Source organism: Chaetodon auriga, chromosome 4, assembly GCF_051107435.1.
Source record: "Chaetodon auriga isolate fChaAug3 chromosome 4, fChaAug3.hap1, whole genome shotgun sequence".
Classification (NCBI taxonomy): Eukaryota; Metazoa; Chordata; class Actinopteri; order Chaetodontiformes; family Chaetodontidae; genus Chaetodon; species Chaetodon auriga.
Window position 1 is genome coordinate 26,281,798 of NC_135077.1, and position 23,988 is coordinate 26,305,785.

The 23,988-nt window shown below is 38.7% G+C and overlaps 1 protein-coding gene across 1 annotated transcript in view; it reads left to right on the plus strand.

Moving 5' to 3' along the window:
• sorcs3a (sortilin related VPS10 domain containing receptor 3a) overlaps window positions 1-23,988 on the plus strand; it is a 200,545-nt gene that overhangs the window by 110,507 nt on the left and 66,050 nt on the right. The window contains exon 4 of the mRNA XM_076728201.1: window positions 5,788-5,946. Within this exon, the coding sequence (XP_076584316.1) occupies window positions 5,788-5,946 (159 nt within the window). The remainder of the gene's footprint in view (window positions 1-5,787; window positions 5,947-23,988) is intronic.

Consider the following 23,988-nt stretch of genomic DNA (forward strand, 5'->3'; position numbering starts at 1 on the left):
GCAATTCAAAACAACCAGACAGAGTAACATACAGTATATACTGTGTGTGTATATATATATATATATATATATGTGTGTGTGTGTGTGTGTGTGTGTGTGTGTATATATGTATATATATATATATATATATATATATATATATGTGTGTGTGTGTGTGTGTGTGTGTGTGTGTATATATATATATGTGTGTGTGTATATATATATATATATATACACGAAAGGGACAAAGCCGAAAACCAGTGTTGGATGGCTGTGATCAGAGGGCACTGCATGGGCTGAGGAACACTTCCAAAAACCATCAACTGTGAACACAGTTCATCTCTGCATTCACAAATGCAAGCTGAAACTCTATCATGCAAGAAGGAAACTGTATATATACCAGATCCAGAAACACAGCCGCCTTCTCTGGTCCAGAGCTCATTTAAGGTGGACTGAGGCGAAAACTGGAAAACTGTTCTGTGGTCTGTCGAGTCAAAATTTGAAATTCTTTTTGGAAATCATGGTCTTCCTGGCTAAAGAGGAGAGGGACCATCCGGCTTGTTATCAGCACACAGTTCAAAAGCCAGAATCCATGATGGTATGGGGGTGTTAGTGTAATTAGTGCACATGACATGGCCGACCTGCACATTTGTGAATGCCCCATTAATGCTGAACCATATAAACAGGTTTTGCAGCAACATATGCTGCCAAGCAGACAATGTCTTTTTCAGGGAAGGCCTTGCTTATTTCAGCAGGACAATGCCAAACCACATTCTGCACGTATTCCAACTGCTAAACCGGCCTGCCTGCAGTCCTGACTTGTCACCCATTTGAGACTGTTTGGCTCATTATGAAAGGTAAAATAGAAGTGTTGAATAGCTGAATTCGTACATCAAGCAAGAATTGGAAAAACATTCCACTTGAATGACAGCAATCGGTCTCCTCACTCCTCAGAGTGTTAAAAGAAGTGGTGACAACAACAACAGAGTGGTAAACATGACCCTGTCCCAACCTTTTTTGAAATGTGTTGCTGGCATCAAATTCTAAATGAGGACATCATGTTAAAAAACAGTGAAATTTCTCAGTTTCAACGTTTGATATGTTGTCTTTGTGCTATTTTCAATTACACATGGGGCTTCAGTGTTTTGCAAATCCTCACATTCTGTTTTTATTCATGTTTTACACAGTGTAGCAACTTTTTTTTTTTGGAAATGGTGGTGTATATACTGCATATATACTTGAATTGTAGAGGTTTTTTTGTGATCAGTATGCACACCTTTTTTTTTTCTCCAGAACACATCTGAAAACAAAAACACAGGCGAGAAAGACAGTGGTTTTCACAGATTCAAGGATCTATGTAAATGTGAAATTACTGCCCATCAGCATAATGATGCGGTAAAGAACAACTCATGGCCGCTGGCTAATAGAGTTGAGAATTTTCCTGCTATATGACAAGTGTTGCAAAACTTAAGACGAACATGTTATCCTTGAGAATAATCGTATTGTTCAGGTGGAATTTGCCTTGTCAGACAAATGTTGGATAAATATAAATGTGCATGCTATCAACAGACTAACAGGAAATTAAGCAAGACTCCCTTGTGTGACGAGAACGTGCTGTAAGTCGTGGAGGTGCTCGGTTCATCAGCCTTACTTTTCCAGGGCCGAGCCAAGGTACTGACCCTGAATTCACTGCATGGTGTGGGAGTTAGGATCCTGGGACTGTGGAGCTAAACCACGCCAGGGCGAGGAACAGATTATAGCCAGCGCTGATTACACCTTATGACTCACTCCTCCTGCCTATTTTATGTGGAGAAAATTTAATTCCACATCAAGGGCATAGCAGGAATGTAGTCCCTAAGGTTCTGTCTGTTGCTGATGTGACATACTTTTTTTTTTTTTTGTAATTTCAGTTATATAAGATTACACAAACTTTATTAACACCCCAAGAAGCAAAAAGAGGATTCAAACTAGTACCGTTCATGATGTAAACAACACCTAAGAACAATACAGTTCTGATATCAGTTTCACCAAGTATGTACAGGATATTTCATGTTTTTAACCCCCCCCCCCCACAAAAAAAAAAAGACGTTCTTGCATGCATGTTACTGTGTAAGTGAGTCATTGCAGCCAAAAAAACTAGTAAGAATCTCAGGAGAATATTTTACTCTAATGGGTGACCTCTGGCTCTGCCCATGGGCCGATTCCCCCTCCGCACATTATCTCTGATCTAATTATTTCGATTTGCCATCCCGTAGATGGATGAAAGTTTGCCTGAATGCTGGCTACATTCCCCTATTGCCTCCTTGTACTGAGAGACCTTATTTAGCATCTGTCTGTGTTCTACCGGATAAAGAGAGCAGTCCGAATGCCTAATCACTCATTGTAAGATATAATCATCTGCTGCTCTTTGAGATATTCTTTTCAACCATGATAAAGGAATCATTATATGTTCGCTATAAAAACTCTGGAGGCATATGTGGATTTTTTTTTTCTCTTACATTGTCCAAGAAAAAAAGTTGAAGCAGTGACCTTTTACAATGTCACATTATAGATTTGAATGATAGTAATGACATTTAGTGCAAAGCCTCTGAAAATGACACCCCCCATGAATCTTCTTGGCTTTATTTTGATGTCTTTTCCTGAGCTGGGTGTGCATTCAGTCCATGAGCAGTTTGATTGAATGGCTGGTAGATTAGGTTAATTTAAAAATAAAGACATGCACAGTTAAAATGCCATTGAGGAAGCAAGACAGTGAAAACATGATAGCTAAATGTGGGTGATTAAATCTTGATCCATGGTTAATGAGCATATTGCAGCAACAACTCTCTGTTAAAGCCTCCCGTCAAAGACAGACTAAGCTCAATTGATCTGGCGTGACGTGATTCATTTGCTGCAGGGTGTCTCTTTCACTCTGTTTCTGATCCATACCTCCACTTACCTCATGATCCGACAACTACTGGCTTCTATCGCTGTGCTTCAGCTTATGCACGGCTCAACATCGGGCTGATAAAACAAAATGGTTATCCCTCCAACCTCTATCGATTTCGTATTGTTACCCTCCTCACTCTCCCACTTCCTCACAAAGGCTGTGTGGGAAATCTTAATCACCCCTTGCTAATGCTATCACTGTGATTTTGGAAGTGAGTAATTATTGTTTGAGGGTGATTGTTTTAGAAGGCAGGAGAGAAATTGGCAACTGATCCTAGTCTTGCCTTTGTATTGACTTCGAATTAGTTGTGGATTTTTTTCTAATCGCAGAGGCGACAGACAGAAACTGGCTTGTTACGATAATGTGTAAGGTTGGGAAATGATGTGGCTGTTTTCACACTTAACATCGTGGTAAATGAGGAATGCGAATGTGACAATACTTTCTAGGCTTCATTCCCAGTATTGAAATAGGGCATTGTGAGGCTTCCTGAATCGAGGCTTGAGAAAAGATGAGTTAAAAGCACTGCAATTGAAGGTTATAGATACAACGAGAGCATGGAGACGGAACACATAACAGTCATAGGTCAGTACAAGGCTTGAGTAGGGAGCGATGCTGGATTTTAATATGAAATGTACGGTATGTGCATAGACCTCTTCAAGGCATTCCTACCTTTCTTTTTAACTGAAAGTCCTGACAGTTGACTAAAAATAAGGCATGACAAAATGTAATTTCTCTTTCACAATAGACTCTGCTGCTTACTATAATATTACAGAATATGATTGCTGCTTAAAACCTATAAATGACATCTGAAAAGCCCCAAAGACACTAGGAGATGAGGCTATTACACAGTGACAGGTAATGAATGGCACGATGAGCAAGTCAATGAGAAATCCAGGTTGAAATTTTTCTGCCTGTTCATTGATGCTTGATGAAAAAAACAATTTACCTAGATCACCACCGGGGAGGGTTCCTGGTTAAAGCTCTGGAAAGACGGTTAGTATTTCTTTCAGTGACAAATGTGCTGTGTTTTCCCAATTCAAATAGAGTTGATGAGAAACAGCCATTCAGGCCAGAAGCGCAGCAAGTGCCCACACTTCCACCTCACAGTCTTTGTACAGATATGGCTGTTGTAGTTTACATCAGATAAAAGACTCAAAACAAAGAGATGAACATTTAAAGCTATTCCAATCCATATTTTCATATTAATAATGTAACAAATGACTAAGTATAATGTGAAGGGGTTCACCCATAGCGACGAATCTGGAGAGAATTATCTCCCAAATTATCACCCAACTGTTTTGCCCACAAACTCTGCTCTCATCAACCTTGCTTCCAGCAGTAGGAGGAAGCTGTTTTCAGCCAAAAAGCTTTGATAAACCCACAGTACCCGCCCATCAGCAAATAGCACACAGGTTTAGGGTTTAACTATAGCTAGCTAAGCTAAGGTAGTTGAACAGCTAGTGGCTAAAGAGGTGGATAATTTCCTCAGCAGTTGGTTGAGACCCAAGCACAATTAAAAAAGTGAATAATGGGCTAATATAACAGTGTTAGCATTGCTAATGTTGCAAACTCAAATATGCTCCAATGGAATATTAATTTTGTCCAGTGTCTGCTGGATGTGTAAACCAGGAACTGTTTGCTAACATTTTTACCATATTAGCTTTTAAAAGTGTTAATGTGTCAGTGTTTCAGATTGTTTCTCTCTCCAAGTGGCCAAAAAAACAATAACAACAGCGTCATGTGTGATTTTATTCACTTGCGCGTTTCATCAGGCTCATTTTCCCATTGCCTTGTGGTTTACAATAAAGCTTTTCTAATTTTGATTCTAATCTGGAAAGGATAATGAATAGGCTGACATAGCCACCAAGTGTATCATATAGCAGCAACTACAATTTAAAATAACACCTATACTTATTTAGGTGTAAAAATGCTAATTCCTCACTATTTAATCTACAACAGTGCAGAATATCCAGTTAAATGTACTGAAAAGGATTTTTTTTTTTTTTTTTCCACATTTGAAATTGTATAAAGTCATAACATGAACATGCGTTCTAAAAATGTATTTCACACCTATTCAAACACCTCTTCTTTAGTAACGGAGGAATTCCTGTCACCATTTTATCTGCTTCCACAAAGACTCTAAATGCCATTAGTGAAAAGAAATATGCATTGTGGAATTCCTGTTCTCATTGAATTCTGTAATAACTGTGATAGCTCTGACAGAAATATTCCAAGCATGAAATTAGGGCTTCTACTACTGTGGCTCTGTCAAATTTCAAATTAGAATTTTATTGGAAGGAGAAATGCTAAGAAATGACATGCTAAAGGACTAGCTGATAAAGAAAATAACATACTGTATATGCAGATTCACGCGTGGCTGCTTCATCCCATGTTTGCACAACACATTATTATAACACGACTATAAACTTTACCACGCTTGTGTCATATTTTAGGCCAAATCATTTCATTGTTCTGTGTGCCCGATGTTCTTTATGGTCTTTTTTGTTTAATCAATATTAACCTCTTCTTGCTATGAGCAACCTTGATCTTATGTTGAAAGACGACAATGATGATGATGAGTCTTCACCACAGAGTGCACAGGAAGAGCCACAGAGCCATGGCAACAGAAGCGTGAGAGTCACACTCATGAGTTGTTTGCCAAGCAGAAGCCTGATGTGTGCCAAAAGCCAGGCCTTTTCTGCTGACACTGCTCCTGCCTCTAACATCTCTCCTCTACCTTCTCTCATCTCCCTATCTTTCCGCCTCTACTCAAATTCGCCCTTCAAATCCTTTCTTCTCCCATCTTCAAATCTCTTACCTACTCCCTCACATGTGTGCACATCCTCTTTCTCCTCCCATTCTCTTCTCCCGGCTCTCAGATTATGGTGTTGACAGATCCAGAGTTTGAGAGCAGCGTGCTCATCAGTTCTGATGAGGGAGCCAGTTTCCAGAAGTACCGCCTCACATTCTATGTCTTGAGCCTTTTATTCCATCCCACTGAAGAGGACTGGGCCTTAGCCTACAGTCATGATCAGAAGGTGAGATTCTGCTTGATTCTGCTTGACATTTGTCCTTTCTGTCCTAATCACAATTAGCTGCAAGTCACGTAATTAGAGCCATCTCTACCTTTGTTTAACCCATATTCACTAGGGCCTGTATTTTTCATCAATTTAGTAAATGACCTCATTCATCAATTTGCTGAATATGAATTGAATAACAGAAATTCTGAAGTACTGGTATGAGCCTTTATTCACCTGAAATGGAGAAACAGGTCTTCATTTGAGACTGGCTATCATTAGAGACAGACCTTTATTTCTTTATTCACTTATTATTTCAGTATGTATTGTATTTTGGTAAGAGGCCTTCTAATTTTCTGATCCCATTTGCACTGTAAAAATAGCTTTGGTAATGTCTTCTGTCATCGAAAAATAAACACTTTTTCCTTTGTTCCACATTAACACCTTTGAAGTCATAATGGGCATAATGGCTTGGTCACACCAGCATTTATGATTATGACTGAATTCAATTCATTTCAATAGAATGAGTGGATTTTCACATGGAAACAAAGCAAATTCACCCAGGTTAACAAACCATCTTTACAGTACTGATGCAGAAAAGAACCAAAAAAATTATAATGGAGGACATTGTTAGATTGGATGCATCACACAATCAATGCAATGTCAATGCAAGTAGAGGTAACCTCGTCTATTTTGCCCCAAACACAACTAACCACAACCAACTTTATCCACCACAAGTAGTCAACATGTCACCATTCCTATACCTCAATTGGTGTGACGATGGACAGTTTTAAAAAACATTGATTTAGCAGAACCAGAGATTTTTTTATTCCACGCATTCTGGCACGACATTACCCAATATATTACCCAACCACTGACAGTTCAGTTGGAGATTAAGGTATGTCATTGTATTAGTGACAAATGTAGCCTCGAGTTGTTAGCCTCAAGCACAGATGAAGAGCTGGCTATAGAGGTGTGGTCAGATCACTTGTTTCTAACTCCATACCCTCAGATTTTTTCATTTTCAAATTTGTAGCCTTGAAACCCAGCTGACGCTGACTCAAGTGATATCATTTCAGGATATTTGTCAGGCTTTACACAGCTTCCTCTGAGATAGTAAAGGCTTTATACATTTTTTTTCACATATGCATATAGTATGCATACTGTTACTACCCAACACCTATTTGTTGGGGAGTATACACTTTTTTTGTTCAAGTTTTAAAACAGATTTCCAGAGGTACTCTTCAAAAGAATGGCTCCATGTAAATAATAATTTGTGTTCAGTTTATTGTTGAAAACATTTTAGTCATAAAATTGGAATTGTACTCTTGCCTGTACACAAAGTACACATCACTGGAAAACTCATGGTTCAGGTACCTTATATTTTATTAGAATTATTCATTATAAGTGTACTGTTTTTGCAATGTTTCTGTTTTACCCATAATTGATGCAGCATTACATGGTTCTTTAAAAAAAACCTTCTCCGAAGATTATTTGGATATTGACAGCAATTCATGAACTTGGTTCATTGTAAAACATTTTTAAGAAGTGTTTGGGCTGTAGCTTAAAGAAACATGGTTGAGTGTTTTTATTAAAAAGTAAAGTTCAGAACAACAGAATGGCATATGACACCAGTATATAGTTGCAATGATGGAAATGTTGCTGTGGAAATGTGCACAACACTGCATGCACCGTGGAAATCATTACCATAAAGGTGTGAGTAATTTGTTGCTCTGGCTTTATTTTGGACTGGCCCTTTTTTATATGAACAGAGCAGAGACAGTGATTATATGAGACCTGGCTGTTCCAGTGTTTGAGTTCAAGCTTTCATTTCAGAAGTAACGTGGAAGTGTATATGTAATAGTAAATGTAGTAGTATATGTTATTACTTTATCCAAAAACATGAGTCTCCAAAAGTGATTCTCAGCCTCCCATTTTCCTTACCAGTCGTCATCATAGTGTCACCTTCACGAGGCTTTGAAACACAGCATGGAGCTTTGACCACTACCTTCACACAGTGTTCTGAGATTGTACCCAGCAAAGGTCTGCCATGAAGGTCAACACATCTGACCTGAGTGCCAAAACCATCGGCCTGCAAGGGTGACATGGTGCAGGAGGGTGTTGATTGGTAAACAGTGGTGGCTGTATTGCACCTGTCAACAACAAAGCTTTGAAAAGGTTGTCACTTGCAAGAGCCAATGACAGGCTTTTTTATGGCAGACTAGAACTACTCTATCAATAAATTTGCCTCTAGATTGTATTGAGTAGATATGAAGCCTATCTTGTTTATTTGCGTCTTTTTAATAAAATGTATTCTTTTTAGTGGATGTTATGACTCGTTAATTGGACAGAATTCATGATTTGCTTTTAACAGAATCCTTCCCTCCTCTTGAGTCTCACATCTATGTTTAAATCTTATTTTCACAAATTAACCATTAACCAGGAAATCAACCAGAGAGCAAAAAAGTCTAAAGGATAATAACTTGAATTTGAGCTCAACCACTTTTCTCCAGCATTAAAACTTAGCATGAAAATTTTGCTGCTGCTATTTTAGACTGCAAGAGTAACTATTAAGATTAACAAGGTAGCCAGGTTCAAGAAGTTCAAATCCCTGTGAAGTCTGGGTAGGAGTGTAGTTGAAAGAGAGGTGCTGTCTTCCTTCAGCCAAGGTTCTGGGCAAAACATGAAATTATTCTGAAGCATTCCAAGGAGTAAAAACGACTCATCAGTCACAGCTTTTACATTACTCCAAAACAGTCTTTCCTAATGTTAATTAAAAACAGCCCTTAGCAGCTTAGATTATCTAAAATAATTTACAGCGTATACAAAATATGAGATGTGCCTGACTTGCCCATGAAATAGACTTCTAAGATCAATGATGGTCACAGCTATTGATCTCACTGATTAAATGCATCTCAGTCATGAAGGCGGGATATACATCAAGCAGCGGAGTATGAAGTTCAAGATGGGAGAGGCTGCTGAGACTTGATGTGGCAACTCAACATTAACAAGGTAGTGCGGGTCAGTGCATGCAATGCAGATTACATGTGTTATGAGGATATGAGTGGCGTGGCTATAATTTGATCATCAGAAAGACACCCAAAGCAAGGCATGATTACCACCACTGCGAAACCTATTTTCATTCCTCTCTTGAATGTGTCATCAACACACTGAAAACACCTCCCCAGGGCTGTTGTTGTAAATAAAGAATATGTTCTTCATCTAGTCAGTGAAAAGAGGTTTACACAGATATTATTGCTTGCTTAATTTGACCTGATTTCCCTCGCAGCCTCCGTACTTCGTCTCCACTGTTGAGCCAGCAGCGAGAAGCTTTAATATGCTCATTTTCAGCTTGTAACCGGCTAATAGTTTTCAGACTGGGTCACTCTGAATTTAATCAGCTGTAAGTTGGTGCTTAGCTGTGGTTAAGTGCAGCCCTGAGGACTTAACTTTGAGGCAGGAGTGAAACTCTTTAGTGAGACATCAGAATCCATGTCAGGACAAATAGGCTGGAGTGAAGTATTTGTTGTAATTCTTGATTCTCTTTTATGACTTTTTTTTTTTTTAAATTAACATTCAGGTCAGTCCCCTCCTCGAGTAAATGGAGGTATTTTTAGAGTTAGAACTCTTATTGACCTTTCCGGGCTCTTATCTCTTGACTGTGAGGGGTTTGTGGAGACAATTACTCATTGATGTAGTCCCAAGTTGGCTTCTGAGAATAAGGCCAATGTTGCTCCTGCCAAGTGAGTGAGTTATGTAAACAGGCTGACACAGAAGAAAAGTAGAGAGAAAAACCCCACAACAAGAATAAATAGGAGTTGTCTTGTTTTATTCTCTGTGAAAATTCTGAACTGCTAGCAGAGTGGCTGTTAGGGCATCTTGCCTAAAATCCTTTTTTCCCTAAACTCCTCACTTATTCATGAGAGACCTTTTTGCCCTTTACCTGACTTGATTGTGACTGTGATGGTGTGTAGGCAGATATTTAGTAGTAGGGATACAGAGGGATGCAGAGAGACAGATTTCTCAAAAAGCGAAGAAAAACAGATGAACATGTCCCTATAAGTCACTAGCCTCATCAAACTTGGGAGACAAGGCCATGACTCTCTAATGGGCTGTAAGGTGATTAACTCATGCAGTAACTGCATCAGAGACCAGAGTACAGAGTTGTACACTGTAATCAAGCGTTGTCTGCAATCAGTTATTTCCTGTGTGAATATCTGACTTATGACAGCTCCTATTTGTCATTAATCATTATTATCTTTATTACCATTGTTATGATCCCAGTATCCCTTGTGCTACAGCTAAAGAGTACTCCAGTGTTGCACTTCTATTAAATTGTGATGACAGATTAATACGAATTGTCAAAATTGGTGCATCAATATCTGGGATTTTGTCACTTTTAGTGCCTAATAAGGGTCAAGCTGCAAAAAAAAAACAAAAAAAAAAACCACAACCCATAATGCATCTTAATAACATCTTTTATCTGACCCACAACTGCTTTCAAATTCCACACCCCCATTTTGTAGACTTTGTTTCCCAAAAGAGTCTATAGCCTCTCTAGTGATGAGATGGTGCTTAGGTACAGCAGTGCTTTTAGTGGTATTAAATGCCAACGTCAGCATATCTAACATGCTGATGTTCAGCAGGTTTAATGATTCACAATCTTAGTTTCACGTGTTAGCATGCTGATATTTGCTAAATAGCAAACATAAAGGACAGCTGAGGCTGATTGGAATGTCATTTTTGCTGAGAGTTATAAACCAAGTAAAAGTATTAGACAAATTTACATTTTGACCTGATTATGGGGCAAGTGCCAGTGTTATTACAATTAATCCAGAAGGGAAATTAGTGCCTCACTTCAGCACATCCAATAGCTGTCTAGTTATTTCATATAAAATGTCAACCTCATGATGGTGCTAGAACAAAAGTCAGGGGATGGCCTAAGTAGTTGGGGTGCAGTACATCATTTGAGAACCAGGAATTCTGTGCTAATCTGTTATGTTTTGGTGTTGAAACATTTGACTGGATAAGTGAAAAAATGACCTGCCTGTAGCTGTACATCAGAAATCAGAGGTTCACCAAAATCAGATTCATCTCGTGTGGGCCATTGTGGTTGCATATTTCATGGAATATTTTATATATGTAATATATTAATATATTACATATTTCATATTTCCATTTTTTTCACAAAAAAACAAAACAAAAATGTTAACTTCATGGTTGATCAAGGGGAAAGGTCAGAGGATCACCAAAGTCATTCGATTTTCTCCTATCATCCAAATGTCTATGCACGCATAAATGGAAATCCATTTCAAAGTTGTTGTTGTGTTTTAGTTTGGAACAAAGAATTGTGACCAACTGACTGACTAATTCTTCTCTTCTCAGATTTTCTCAGACTTGTTAAACTGGTTGAATGCACCATTAAAATCCAGTCTAGAACGGACTATAATTTTGGTCTCTTTTCTAATTTACAGTCATATCATATTCGTAACATTTTGAATTATTTGGTTTCTGCTTTTCCACAGATTCATGACTGACATATTTTTGTTTTGTGCTCATGCTCTAAAAATGTGCCTGTCAGGTGTCTGCCACCTCTGAACAGCTGCCTGTCGCACACAAGCACACGCAGACTCAGAAGGTGTATTTCCTGCTGGTCTGCTGCAGTCTGACCAGCCGACAGAAACAGAAGTTCAGTACTGACAAATTGAAATTCCCCATCCTCATATTTCCTTTGAACCCAAAGCAGCAAATAACCAAACTTGCACCATAGAGAAATAATGAGAACCACCAGTGTATATTCACAGTTTAACAAGGACAGGGACTTTCATGGTTCAGCTCTAACCTCATAAAGAGTCATCCACATGGAAATGTAGTGCGTTTTCACACCGAGACGCAGTTGCATTACCCCATGACAGTACACAACAAATCCTTGGTCCTGGCAAACATTTAATTTGTGTGTTTGTATTTCCACTGGAGGAGCAGCAATCTATTAAGGCTGAAGCTGCTGTAGCGGGAAGCTGATGTCTCAGTGGTTATAGCAGCTATATCACTGAGTCTGAACTTGAACACATATGGGATTCAACCAAAGCTCTTAATGGCACTGAGCTGGCATCCTGCTACAGACAGAAGTATTAATATCATTAGTTAGGTGATGGATGGCTCATAGTCAAACAGGAATAATACAGTAGATCACGACTAAATTATCATAGAGGATGGTGTCTTTGGCAGGTTAATTGTAGATGGAAGAAGAAATATGCCTAGTACCTAGCAGAAAAAAAGTATTGGCAGCTTAGTCCGGGTCATAATCAGTCAATCAAGATAGAAGGGGTGGCATATATCAAAACCTTACTGTATGAGCTTGAAAAAGAGTGAAATGGCAAAAGACAATACCAGGTCAAGCATTGATAGATTGATCAGGAAATGTTTGATTGTGGTTTTGTTGCATCTGTCACAATGAAACAGGGAAAGACGCTCTGAAATCAAAGGGGAATTATGGATACAGTGAAGCACTGACAGCGACATGGCAAGGAGAGGCAGACAGAACAGATGGAGTAACTTGTTCTGATGGAATGGCAGATATATTGTCACTCCGTTGTCAAAACAGCAGATGGAGGTGTGCTGCCAAGCCGACAGTGGAGTGTATTAACAGCAGTGAGAAGAAATTTTCCTACTACTTGGTAGCTCTTGCTAAAGATTATTTTTTGATTAACGATTTAATGGGAACACAGGGACTATTGGACAGTGCTCTGTGGGGACTCTGTGAGTAAGTTTTTGTGTTATTACCAAATGTTGTTATTGTGAAAATGTACAAAAATAGATTTTTATAATAGCTGACTTTAGCTGCCACGCAAGACCAGATTATGAAGCTGGCAAAGCGGTAAATATTCAGGTGCCTTGTAGGCCCCAAAAGTCCCAGGTTTCACTGCACATCAATTGATTGTAATGACCAATTTGCTAGAAAAGGGAGGTTATCAACTAAGGTCGACAGTTGATTCTTGACCATGGAAACAGCCATTGACATAACCACCTCAGCTTGAGGTCCATTAACTCCCTTTTAAACTTTAACTTTTGTCTGTATCACACGGTATCAGCAGCATATGTGGTTTGCTCAGTTGTCATCGAACTGTGTGCCTTCAAACTTTCCATTCTGAGCCCCACTAGGATGTATCATTCATGTTGTAACCCCATTTCCCTTTACCCTAAATCTTAACCCCTGAAACTTAGAGCTGGGGAAAAGAACTGATTCATTAGACGTGTTGTGACACACATGAACCTGCTGAGGTGATGAGACTGTTCAACCATCCTACAGCTTAAAGGTTTGGATAAGCCTGAGAACAGATTGGATTCTGAGGGAGAAGGTGTTTGCCTTGCAGGCTCTACCCCTCTGTGGGACCAAAACGATTTTTGCACCAAGAAGCACTCAGGAGACAATTCAGACACCTGGGAAGAGACAGAGGAGGTCACAGTGGAGCTTGAACTTGCTCTTGAGATGAAAAATCTGACCCTGAAGAAGAACTTCCATTTATACATAATTTGCATTCATAATTACATTGTGGTGACAAACATGATTGTTGCCTGGATTATGATCAGAGTCAACATTTGTGGATAGTGGATGTATGAAGTGCAGGACTGTGACACCAGAATCCAGGGTTCACATCCAACTGTGGTCAGGTTTAGGTAGTAAAGGCACCTTGGTTAAGGTTAGGGAAATGTTGTGATTGCTACTGGCTTCTTCTGTATGAAAAAAGATAAAAATATTTCCTTAATCATAAACTAGTTTCACCAGTGCCTAGCCAAAATCATAAAAAATTGAACAATGCTGTAGTCACCACCACTACAAGCATCCTTGCAGACAGACAGATTAACCCTGCCGTTCTGCTTTAACAGGTTTAGACTAGGCAAATACCGCACTAACTTCCATTGTACAGCGGTTCATTAGCATGCTGTATTTCAGACCACAGTGGGAACATTGCACTCCTACGTCAGGGACAAGTGCACGTAGCAGCTAGTCTCTTTACCCTTGGTAAACAACCTGTGTTGTCTGAAGGTGTGCAGAATTCAGCAACTGATGGAAAAGCCTTTGATATTCCAATCTGTTGTAACCTTGTATGTGTCAACTGCTCTTCAAGGATGAAATCTCAACCTACCACCTAACTCTCAAACCAAACCCTATCCTGAGGACCCCTCACAGAAAATAAACTGAAATTAGATTAAATTTAGCAATTTATTAAAAAGTCTTCATTGTGTCCAAAGATCAGGTGGAAGTTGTCCTCTTTTCTCACAGGCAATGGTTTAAAGGTAGAAGCAAGTCTCTTTGCCTTTGGTAAACACAGTCTTTGATAGTTCAATATGCATTATAACCTTTCATGTTGCTTACATCACCACTGCTCTCTTGAAGCTGCGTGGGTCCATTTTTTGCTCTTCATGGAAAAGAAACATAGTTATCAGGTGCGTGGGCTGTTGGCAGATATGAGTATGAGGTGAGGGTGTGAGAAAGGTCGAGACAAAGGAAATTAACAAATAAATGACAGCAAATGAAGATTGATGGATCATGCTTGAATTACTAGATAGAGGTGATCTGTTTGTAGGATTGTTTATCAGCTATCAAACAGGTCTGCAGTGTATTCCGTCATCATCTGCACCACTGACACTGCAGCCGAGCCAACCCCTGATATGACACACGAGGTTAAAATCACCTAAAATCAAACTCATTCCCCTTATCACATCGAAAGGGGTAAGGAAAAACATTTCAGTGGTTTGCATATTTAGATTCTGTCGGGGGTTGCCAATTTACATCATTGATCTTGTCTCTGTGATGGCTGGCAGCAGAATGGATGCAGGGTCTTCTCTGAGATGTTCTCTCGCAGCCAGGAGTCAAGGTGTACTGAATGTTTTTGGGCTACAGGTAATTATGACATTTATCTTAGTCCCCATCATCCCACAAATGAGCCTGTCCGTGTGTGAATACACAGGACAGCAAGGGGGCACAAAACATAGTTTACCAAACTTTGATTGGAAAGCTCTTGTTGAATCTAAAATATTTGCTTTAACTTTTAATCTATTTGTTTTCTTAGTGCTATTGGAAGCTGCTGAGACATTATTGGTTTGCTTTTCAATCTCAAGAGAGTCACAAAAACATTATTTCTTTATTCCAAACAAAACAAATACAATAAAAACTATTTTAAACCAAGATGAATTTATTTGATTGTTGTTGTTATTTGACCTTTAGACTGTATGACATGGTCTGCGTCAGCAGATGAAGATCGCTCAATTGTCTCTGAATGTCCAAAGCTTTCATGATTCTGAGCAGTTTGAGGACGTTGGCTAGCAATTCCGACTTGACTGTGGTCAAAAGCTCCAGATCAGGTGAGTAAGGGGAGTTGAAATTGTTTTGTCAACTGCTGTTAGCCTGATCAGAAATAAAATGACAACCCACCCCTCTAACCCTAGCCCAACTCTAACCCTGGCTTTGAAAAAGCACACTCTCAGATGTTCTGCATTCTACCTTTGGCTGGTAGATGTTATATGTATTGGTGTGGTGTCTTGGTAAGTGAGTACACTGTGGGTTCTATAGTTACCTCCACCTGAAATATGAGTAGCCTACCTTTTAAACTTAAGGTCCGTTTTGCTGACATGGAGTTTGCTTGTAATGGTGTTTATATATTGTCACGTACCTACTTTCAGGATTTCCGAAGTCAGAAGTCTGTCTTCTTAGTGAACACCACAGATTCCATGAAATATTGGAACATGACTACACGCAGTCTTGCTTTGCAAGCTATACACTGATAGGAAAGGTGTGCATCTAGGTAAGTATACATTAGATTGACCTGCCTAGACTTCTGGTTATGTGATGCTATAACATGTCACTAGTCAACAAAAATAAACGTGCAATCCTTGATTAGTTTTCCCAGTTCAACAAACGATGGCAACTAAAAACTGAGCTAGTCTCAGTGCACTAAGAGTCATCAGGGCAACAGTAGCATTTTTTTTTTTTCCGCTGTAAATGCACCCCTGGTAACATTAAAGAAAATGTTTCTGTTGATTTAAGTAGACTATGCAGCTTGAATAATTCAACATGTTCCAAATGCCTAATAACTGCCGTTCATTGTAGCAGTGGTAAAATTTTGCTGATGTTTTCTAAAGCCTTTGCCAGAGATTCAATTCACAGACTGAAGTTTATTTTGGTCTACTTGCAGGAATAAAACAACAACAACAACAACAACAAAATATAAACTAAATCATTATATTGCTGTTTCAGGGGTCTTTTTCCTTTCTTTAGTGTTGCTTTATAGTAGTTCCCTTGTACTGTCAGACACAATCAAATAAAAGCAACTCATTTTAATGAACCTTGTGTTAAATATATTTTTTCTTTTGTTAACCAGGTTCCCTCAGGATGTGACCTGTTTGTTTATTACCACTCCAAGTCTTGCATATCAGGACATTAGTAATTTACTAATTGGAGTGTGAAATTATAGGGAGTCTTCCATTATAAAATGCCATTGCACAAATAGGGAGAAGAGGATCACAGATTTATGGCTCAAAAGTGCTGTGTTACCAGAAAAAAATATCTGCGCAATTTCCACCTCCTCCCAAGCCCATATAGTCTCAACCCCATTTCCCCTCTCCTTTCACAATCCCCCTAATGATCGTAACAGACCTTGGAGCCCATAAATCTGAACAGTAGGGAAACTAAGTGTCTCATCATTATGCAGCCTCCACCTATCTGCTCAAAGAGCATCCATGTAAGGCCCCCAGGACAGCAGCGGCACTTGTTTAAATCCAATCTCATTTCAGTGAGCTCTTCATCACTTTTGTCCCCTCCTGCACCTAATGACGTCCCTGTGCCATATTGTTGTCTTACGTGTAATGGGGATGTGCTCAATTACTCTTCCGCTCGACTAATGGTGATGACTGAGTTAAGTTGACTGAGTCATTTTCAGTTGAGGTAATGTTGTTGCTGGCACTTGTTCCCTGAAGAAATTATGAAGTCTTTCAGGAAGCTTCTGTTGGATGGCTATCACCTTGGTAGGACTGGGGTACAAGCGTACACCTGTTCATGTCTGTGAACAGATAAAACCGCAAAGCAATTCATTCATGTTACATGACAACATTGATTGAGTCACAACTCAGTTCATCAACAATGTGTGATATTTAATACATGGAAAAATTACCCTTGTACTCAAGTTTGAGGACACGGTGACTGATGTGTGTTGGAAAACACATGTGACGTGGCTCACATGGAAGCTACACATAGAGTGAAAACATAGATTAATAAAGACAAGGGCCAAGTTACAGCTGTTAATTTCAAGACATTAATCTGGACTGTGGCACTTTTTTTTTTTTTTTTTTACGTTTCATTTTTTTTTTAGCCTGGTTTATCTTTTTTTTTTTTTTTTTTTTTTTCCCAGAAATTCATATGGTGTTGAGCCAAATCAAAGATGGGTAGGTGGTATTCAGATTGGGGACATCATCTTCCTACTAGCTAGCTACATTCAAGAAAAATAGCAACAAGCATGGATGAGATCAAGGCAGCTTTGGGTTTTTGTAACTCCACTGAGGGAAATTATATATTCTTTTAAACTGACGCATTTATTTTCAGTGAAAGTCAACTGCTCCTAGAGACTGTCACTGATACGGAAGTTTCTGAAAATCCGCTGAAAATGATTTTGAGGTTTTTGGTCACATACAACAGTCTCTACTGATTATAGCAAGACAAAACAGAAGAACATCCCCTCCAAACAAGAAATGAGAGCAGCTATTACAAGCACAGTGTCAGGCTGAATGAATGAAGTGAAATGAAACTCCAGTTCAGTTTATCAGGCTACTGTTGATCAGACACTGTTAAGCAAACTGTATTTATGCACTTACATTTTTTTTGTGATAGAAATTGATTTTGTGTTCCTGTGAGATTTCAGAGGTCGCCTTGTATCAGATGGTAGTGATGATGATGACAATGCTGCTGGTAGCTGGTTTCCAGCTCAATATTTTATGTTATTTTCTTTTATAGCAGACAAAAGGTTTTTTTTGTATTTCTGAGTCACTTTTTGTGAATTGACTCATGGGTCGGATCAATTGGTCTTGCAGGCCACATACAGCCCAGAGGCTGAACATTTCCCACCCTCCCCACCATAAACATGTTTTCAGACATGACCATAAATGTTGCCTGACCTTGACATGTGTTTCTTCTTGTAACCACGATGATGACACTCAACTAACTTTTGCAAAGTAATCATTTTACCATTTTAACCAAAATTATGGTCTGTCCCGAACCACTTATTTTATGTTCTAAAACCTAACCAAACATTAAGCACAGTGCTGTCACATGATGAAACTGATTTAGTTGTCAGTGATTTGTGAAAGTTTTTGAAGGCACAGACAAATGATGTTGTCCTGCTGATAGAGTCATCACACCAGAACAACAACACCACACAACAGTTCTAGGTGTCATTCTACAGGACATGGACAATCAATGAATTTTGCCATTTCATTTGGAGGATTTTACTTGGTTGTTCTTGTTTCTGACAGTCAAAAAAAATAAAAAAATAAAATAAAAAATAATAATAATAATAATAATAATAAAAACAAAAAAAACAAATCTGTCATTGCAATGCTTGATTACCAACTATAAAAAGCAGCCAACACAAATGGAGCCTCAGGCACCCAGCAGCACCAAAAGCCCAAGATTCAATGTGTGATAGCAGCTTTTTGGTTATTTGGTTTATTGCAAATTTGTGACAAATGTTGCACATTTTATTTGCACTAATAAAGTACAAGATCAACACAGACAAAACCACCACCACCATTATCTAATGTTGTGGCACTGGCTTGTTGAGGTTCCCTGTGTCAAAATCTAGTCATAAAACTGAAATGATTTTAGTTTATATTGTGTAAAAAATTAGAAAAATAAAATAGTGCTAATTAAATGACCAAAAACTAATACAAACAGAAAACCTGAGGCAGGAAGTATTTCATTATCATTAGTCTGGCATGTAATAAAACTGTCAATTGTACACATGGTGGACCATGTGTCTGCACCACCGTGGCTGCGATCGAGGTCACTGAGGTGCTCTGTAACTTTTACCACAGGCTTTTTTTTTCATTATTTTTGTATACAAGTTCATGTATAGATAAAAGCATTTTATAGCCCCAGTGACTTCATTTAAAGTGCCTCTGTGGCTATTAAGTTATGGGACAGCTGTGACACAGGTAAATAAAAGTGAGCAAGTAAAAATCTATCTAGATCTCCCAGTCGAGCTGTGCAGGGCACACCTGCCTGGATGCTGCGAGATAATGTCAATATGAGTGAGTAACGCCAGGCATTGATGCAATAAACATGTTTTTTTTTTTTTTTTTTTGACTTTCATAGTGTACATAAACATTTAGGAGAAGAACATTATACCCCAGGGTTAATGTTGGTGTGGCTTGTGTTAATTAGGAGTGATGGCAACCAAACCAAAATGCGAGAGGAAACCAGTGTAAGTCATATTTGCTGCAGTGTACAGTAAGTTAATGTCATTTCAGAGATAAAAAAAACAGTGTTCAGTGGCAAAGTCGATCTGGAAAGTGTTGTTTTTGATTTGTTGTTTGAATTTCTTTAGCAGAAAATTTCGGCACATCTAAACTGAGTCAAGTAGCCCTCCATTTCCATGGCAACAAGCACGCCAGAATCTGCTAAGTGAGCCTCCTGCGAATGCAACCGTTTGAGACCATTTCCAAAGATTAGACTGCGTTTGTTTTCAGTTGTGATTGCAGATGGCAATTATTATTATTATTATTATTATTATTATTTTATCTTCAAATATTCAAGTAATACAAAAAGATAATAATAAAGTAATGACAAACTGAGCTGATTTCTCAAGCAACACAGTGTTAATAAGCACTCTGATTCTTCTCTATCATGTCATAATTTCTATCAGAATCTCTGGAGAACTAAATCTTAAAAGGCTTTGAACACAAAACACAATGTGATCCCTCCATTACTGTCACATCATACATTATATAATCTAGTGTGAAATTATCAGACCAAGCATTTTAATCCAATTTAATATATGCTGAATTTAACACATTTATTGGACTTTACTGTGATGTATTCATCTTTCTTGTTTATTTTGTTGAAGCATCTGAGCAAGAAGAGAAAGAAAAATTGCCCTCTCTGCCCAAACACGTTTAGTGTTAGACAGTCAAAGGCTGAGAGAAGGAAAAGAAGATGCACGGACACAGGATGATGATACAGACAGCAGACAGGTTAAATGTGCATCTCAGAGTAGATGGACTGGATACACTGGACTGCAGGAAATTGGAAAATAACTGCTGATGGACCACAGTTAAAATGTTTTCTTGGTGTCTGTGCTGGTGGAAATAGTGTGCGGTGTTCAGTCTTTGTCTATTTGACCTTAACCTGAAAAGAATGAAACAGCTCTACCTTTCAGAACTTGACAGAATTGGACAAATATTTCAGGGACAACCAAAAAGATTTTGTTATTTTATTTATATATATATATATATATATATATATATATATATATATATACTTTTTTTTCTTTCCCATTTCCTATATTTTTTTTCTGTGAATACTTGGCAGGGATGTACAGAAACAGGTGCAGACACATCTGGATAAGCTGTCTGAGTCTGTCAGGGTCTTAGATTTTGGAGCGCGTGTTAGCAGTCAGCAGAATGAGCCTGGCAAATGGGAAAATGCTCTGTCGAGGAATATGGGCAAGTTACTTTAGCTGCAAAGGTTGTGACTGGAAGAGGCTCAGGGGAGGACTAAAACACACTACACCGCTGCCTGTTATTGCCATTCTTTTCCATTGCTGTTCTCCTACACGTACACGCTGGCATACACAAACATATGTGCACAACACAACTAAAATAATGTGTCTGCATATTTGTTTCCCATATAAAGTGGGAATATTCTGTTCTCCCAAGGGACGCCAACAGCCCACCTAAAATATGAAAGGAGCAGGCATACCGCCTCTCAGAGAGAACCGCACAGTCCCTTCAGACTTTCAACATGCAAACATTGTTTGACTTAATCCACCCTAATGATGCAAATTTATGCTGTTAATTATTTCTAGCTGAATTGCAACCTGACTAAACGTTTTCAGAAATGCAATGGGGACATCAGACTCAATAAAGTATTCAGGGAGAGAAGGGGGAGACATTATTCAGGATTACTTTTTTTTTTTCTTTCATTCTTTTTCATTTGCATCGACTCCATGAAAAGAATTTGCATTTTCCATTTTGTACCATTCCTAATATGGGTGATATTGTTGTCTGTGGCTATAGATTCTGGTATTGAAGTGTCCTCTTTAGATAAGCTCTTTTAATTCAAACCTTATTTAATAGGAAGGAGTGAGCCTACATCCCTGAGTGCTTTCCTTTCAGGATCTTTCTCTGGCATTGTAATTCTCAGCTGACAGCTTTTTGCCTGCTTAATATGATTCTTCATTTAAACCCCTTATATGGACATATACAAAATTGATATCATACAGAGTAAACCAGTTTGCTGATGGAACAGCTATTTTCGTCACAGTTTGATATAGTCAGGATTGCTTTCAAGCAGGGCCACTTTCCTCTGATTAAACTTAGAGCCGAAATACACAGTATTAGCCTTTCCTGTTCAGTCTGTTCAGAACGTAGTCAGGAAGCACAGAGGACATATTTGTTTTCCCTCTGGGCTGAAGTTGATTCTTGCTTAAAGTTTGGAAAAAACTCACAGGAAGTTCACTTTGGTTTGGCGAGCAATAGGGCACGGATGTGTCACAACACGTGACACACGTTTCACATTAGAATCAATCAATCAAATCAGTGTGTATCCATGATTCTGCAGTGAAAGTGGTCAATTTACTTAATTCAGTACCAGTTAATGTAGCCTGTGCTTTAAAACCCTGCATAACCAACTGCATTGCCACTTGGCAAAACTAAATATATTAACAGTCAAGCTAGCAGGCCGGAGTCTGTGTATCAGACATGACATGCCACAACCGTGCCGCATGTATTTCATGTATTAAGGTGCAGACATACTGTATACATTGATGGATGACCCTGTTAATTTTCTATGGAGAGCAGGCGATGCGGTTGCGCTGTGCATGATGGACACGGCACAGTAAGCTAATGGACCAGTCCCTGTAATAGAATTTGCGTAATCATGGCTCGGCCTCTTTTTCATGTAAAAGAGTCCATCCACCACTGTTCTGCTGGTCTGTCCATGCTGATGGGGGAAGTTGGACGCTCATTTTTTGTGTTGGCACAATAGATAGACAACATTACCTCCCCATGCAAACACTGTAATTATATAAAATACATCAATGGCCATAATCTGTGTATACAGAAACACAGCATTCAGCTGGTGTATGTGACTCCTTCATGAAATCAAATAATCTGAAACATAAATTCTCGCTTTTAGGCAAAGATTTTTCAAAAGAGCGGACATACAGGCATGCAATTTACTGAGCAGACCTGCATGCTGTTACAGAATAAAATGCAAATGTGATTTCACTGTGAATTTATACAAAAATCAGTCTCTGGTGTGGTAAACATTGATTCAAAATGGCAGATTGTAATTCTTCAAACCAAAAGACTTCCTACAAATCTATCACAGTGAGTCTGTTTGAACAGATCCACCTCCAGCCCCTTGCTGCCCCTGTCTGAAAGGTGGTTGAGCTTGAGCCAAAAAGGCTGCTCTGCTGCTGCAGTGCATTTCTCAACTCAATGACTCTCCAGATGGCAGGTATCTTTAGTGCTCAGCTCCCTTGTCCTGAGCTGCGACAGCTCTGCTGCGCTCCATCAGGCTGCAGTGGGCCCGCCCTCCCAGGGTACTTTTAATGGACTTTAATTTGAAACACATGATCAGGACAATACAGACAGTGCACTTACTAGAGATGGAGATAATAAGCCTCCTTTTCATGCATATAGGCTTAGCAATTCATAGCATAATTATTGCTAAGTAGAGAAAAATGATTGCCTGAAGGCTTATGTTAAAGCAAGCTACTTTATATTATATACAGATTGTGAGGCAGTGGTTAATGTACACATAGAGTAATACAGTACAGTTCAGTTCATGACAGGCTAAAATTAAAAGCGCTGTAGGAATTTTCAGTGAACCCCAACAACAACAAATATGATAGATGTAGGTGGCTGGTTTTTCTAAGCACATGCTGTTACAGTGGTGGGGCAGCAGAACAGAATAAACAACTGAAGTACATGTCTCACTGTCATCTGAGAGTGCACACAGTACCTGTGTCACTGCCAGGCAGGTGTGCTGCCTGCCATCATTTGTTATGTAGCTAGAAGGCAACAAGATAGCGTAACAAGAAATCACTGAGGGAAATCAGAAGAGGTGGTGCAGTATGAGAGCGAGAATAAAGCCAGAGGGAATGCGTTTGTCAGACTTCACTGGGCATGCATTAGTGTTTGACACTGATAATCACAAAGGATAATATTTTAATTTGTTGAGCATGCTGCTAACAACAAGTGGCTGAAAACCCCATTGACTTCAGGTTTCAATAACTGTTGTAATTTTTATCTAGATATTTCTTATTGTCTTTGAAACAAACACATTTAGGCTGTGATGATAAGAACTGCCAGTAGGCACACAATGTGCGTATTAGAGGTGCACAGAGACGTTATTATCTGTATCTGTTCAACAAATAAAATTATCTGTCTCTATATTCACATAGAAGATTAAAAGTATGCATGCTTTATTGTGGAAGTCATGTGAAATCGGTCAAATATTGCATTTTCTAGCCTAATATTCATTGGCAATGCAATTGTTGAGCCATCAAAGTATTAAATTGATTTAATATTGGTATATAATTGATTAGCAAATTTCCATATCCTCATACTGTACTTCTCATTTTTATTTTAAACTAAAACTTTATGAACTCTGTGAGCCCCTCCACCATCAGGCTTTTAACTGGGGGAATTGAATAAATAGAAGCTGAAAAAAAAGTTTCAGAAAAAAAAACTGCTTCCGTTTTGCATTGAAAACAAAGAAACTATTTATAGTGAAGATATATTGAAAGTTATCCTTCAGTTGAAGGGTATAAATATATGTCTAAA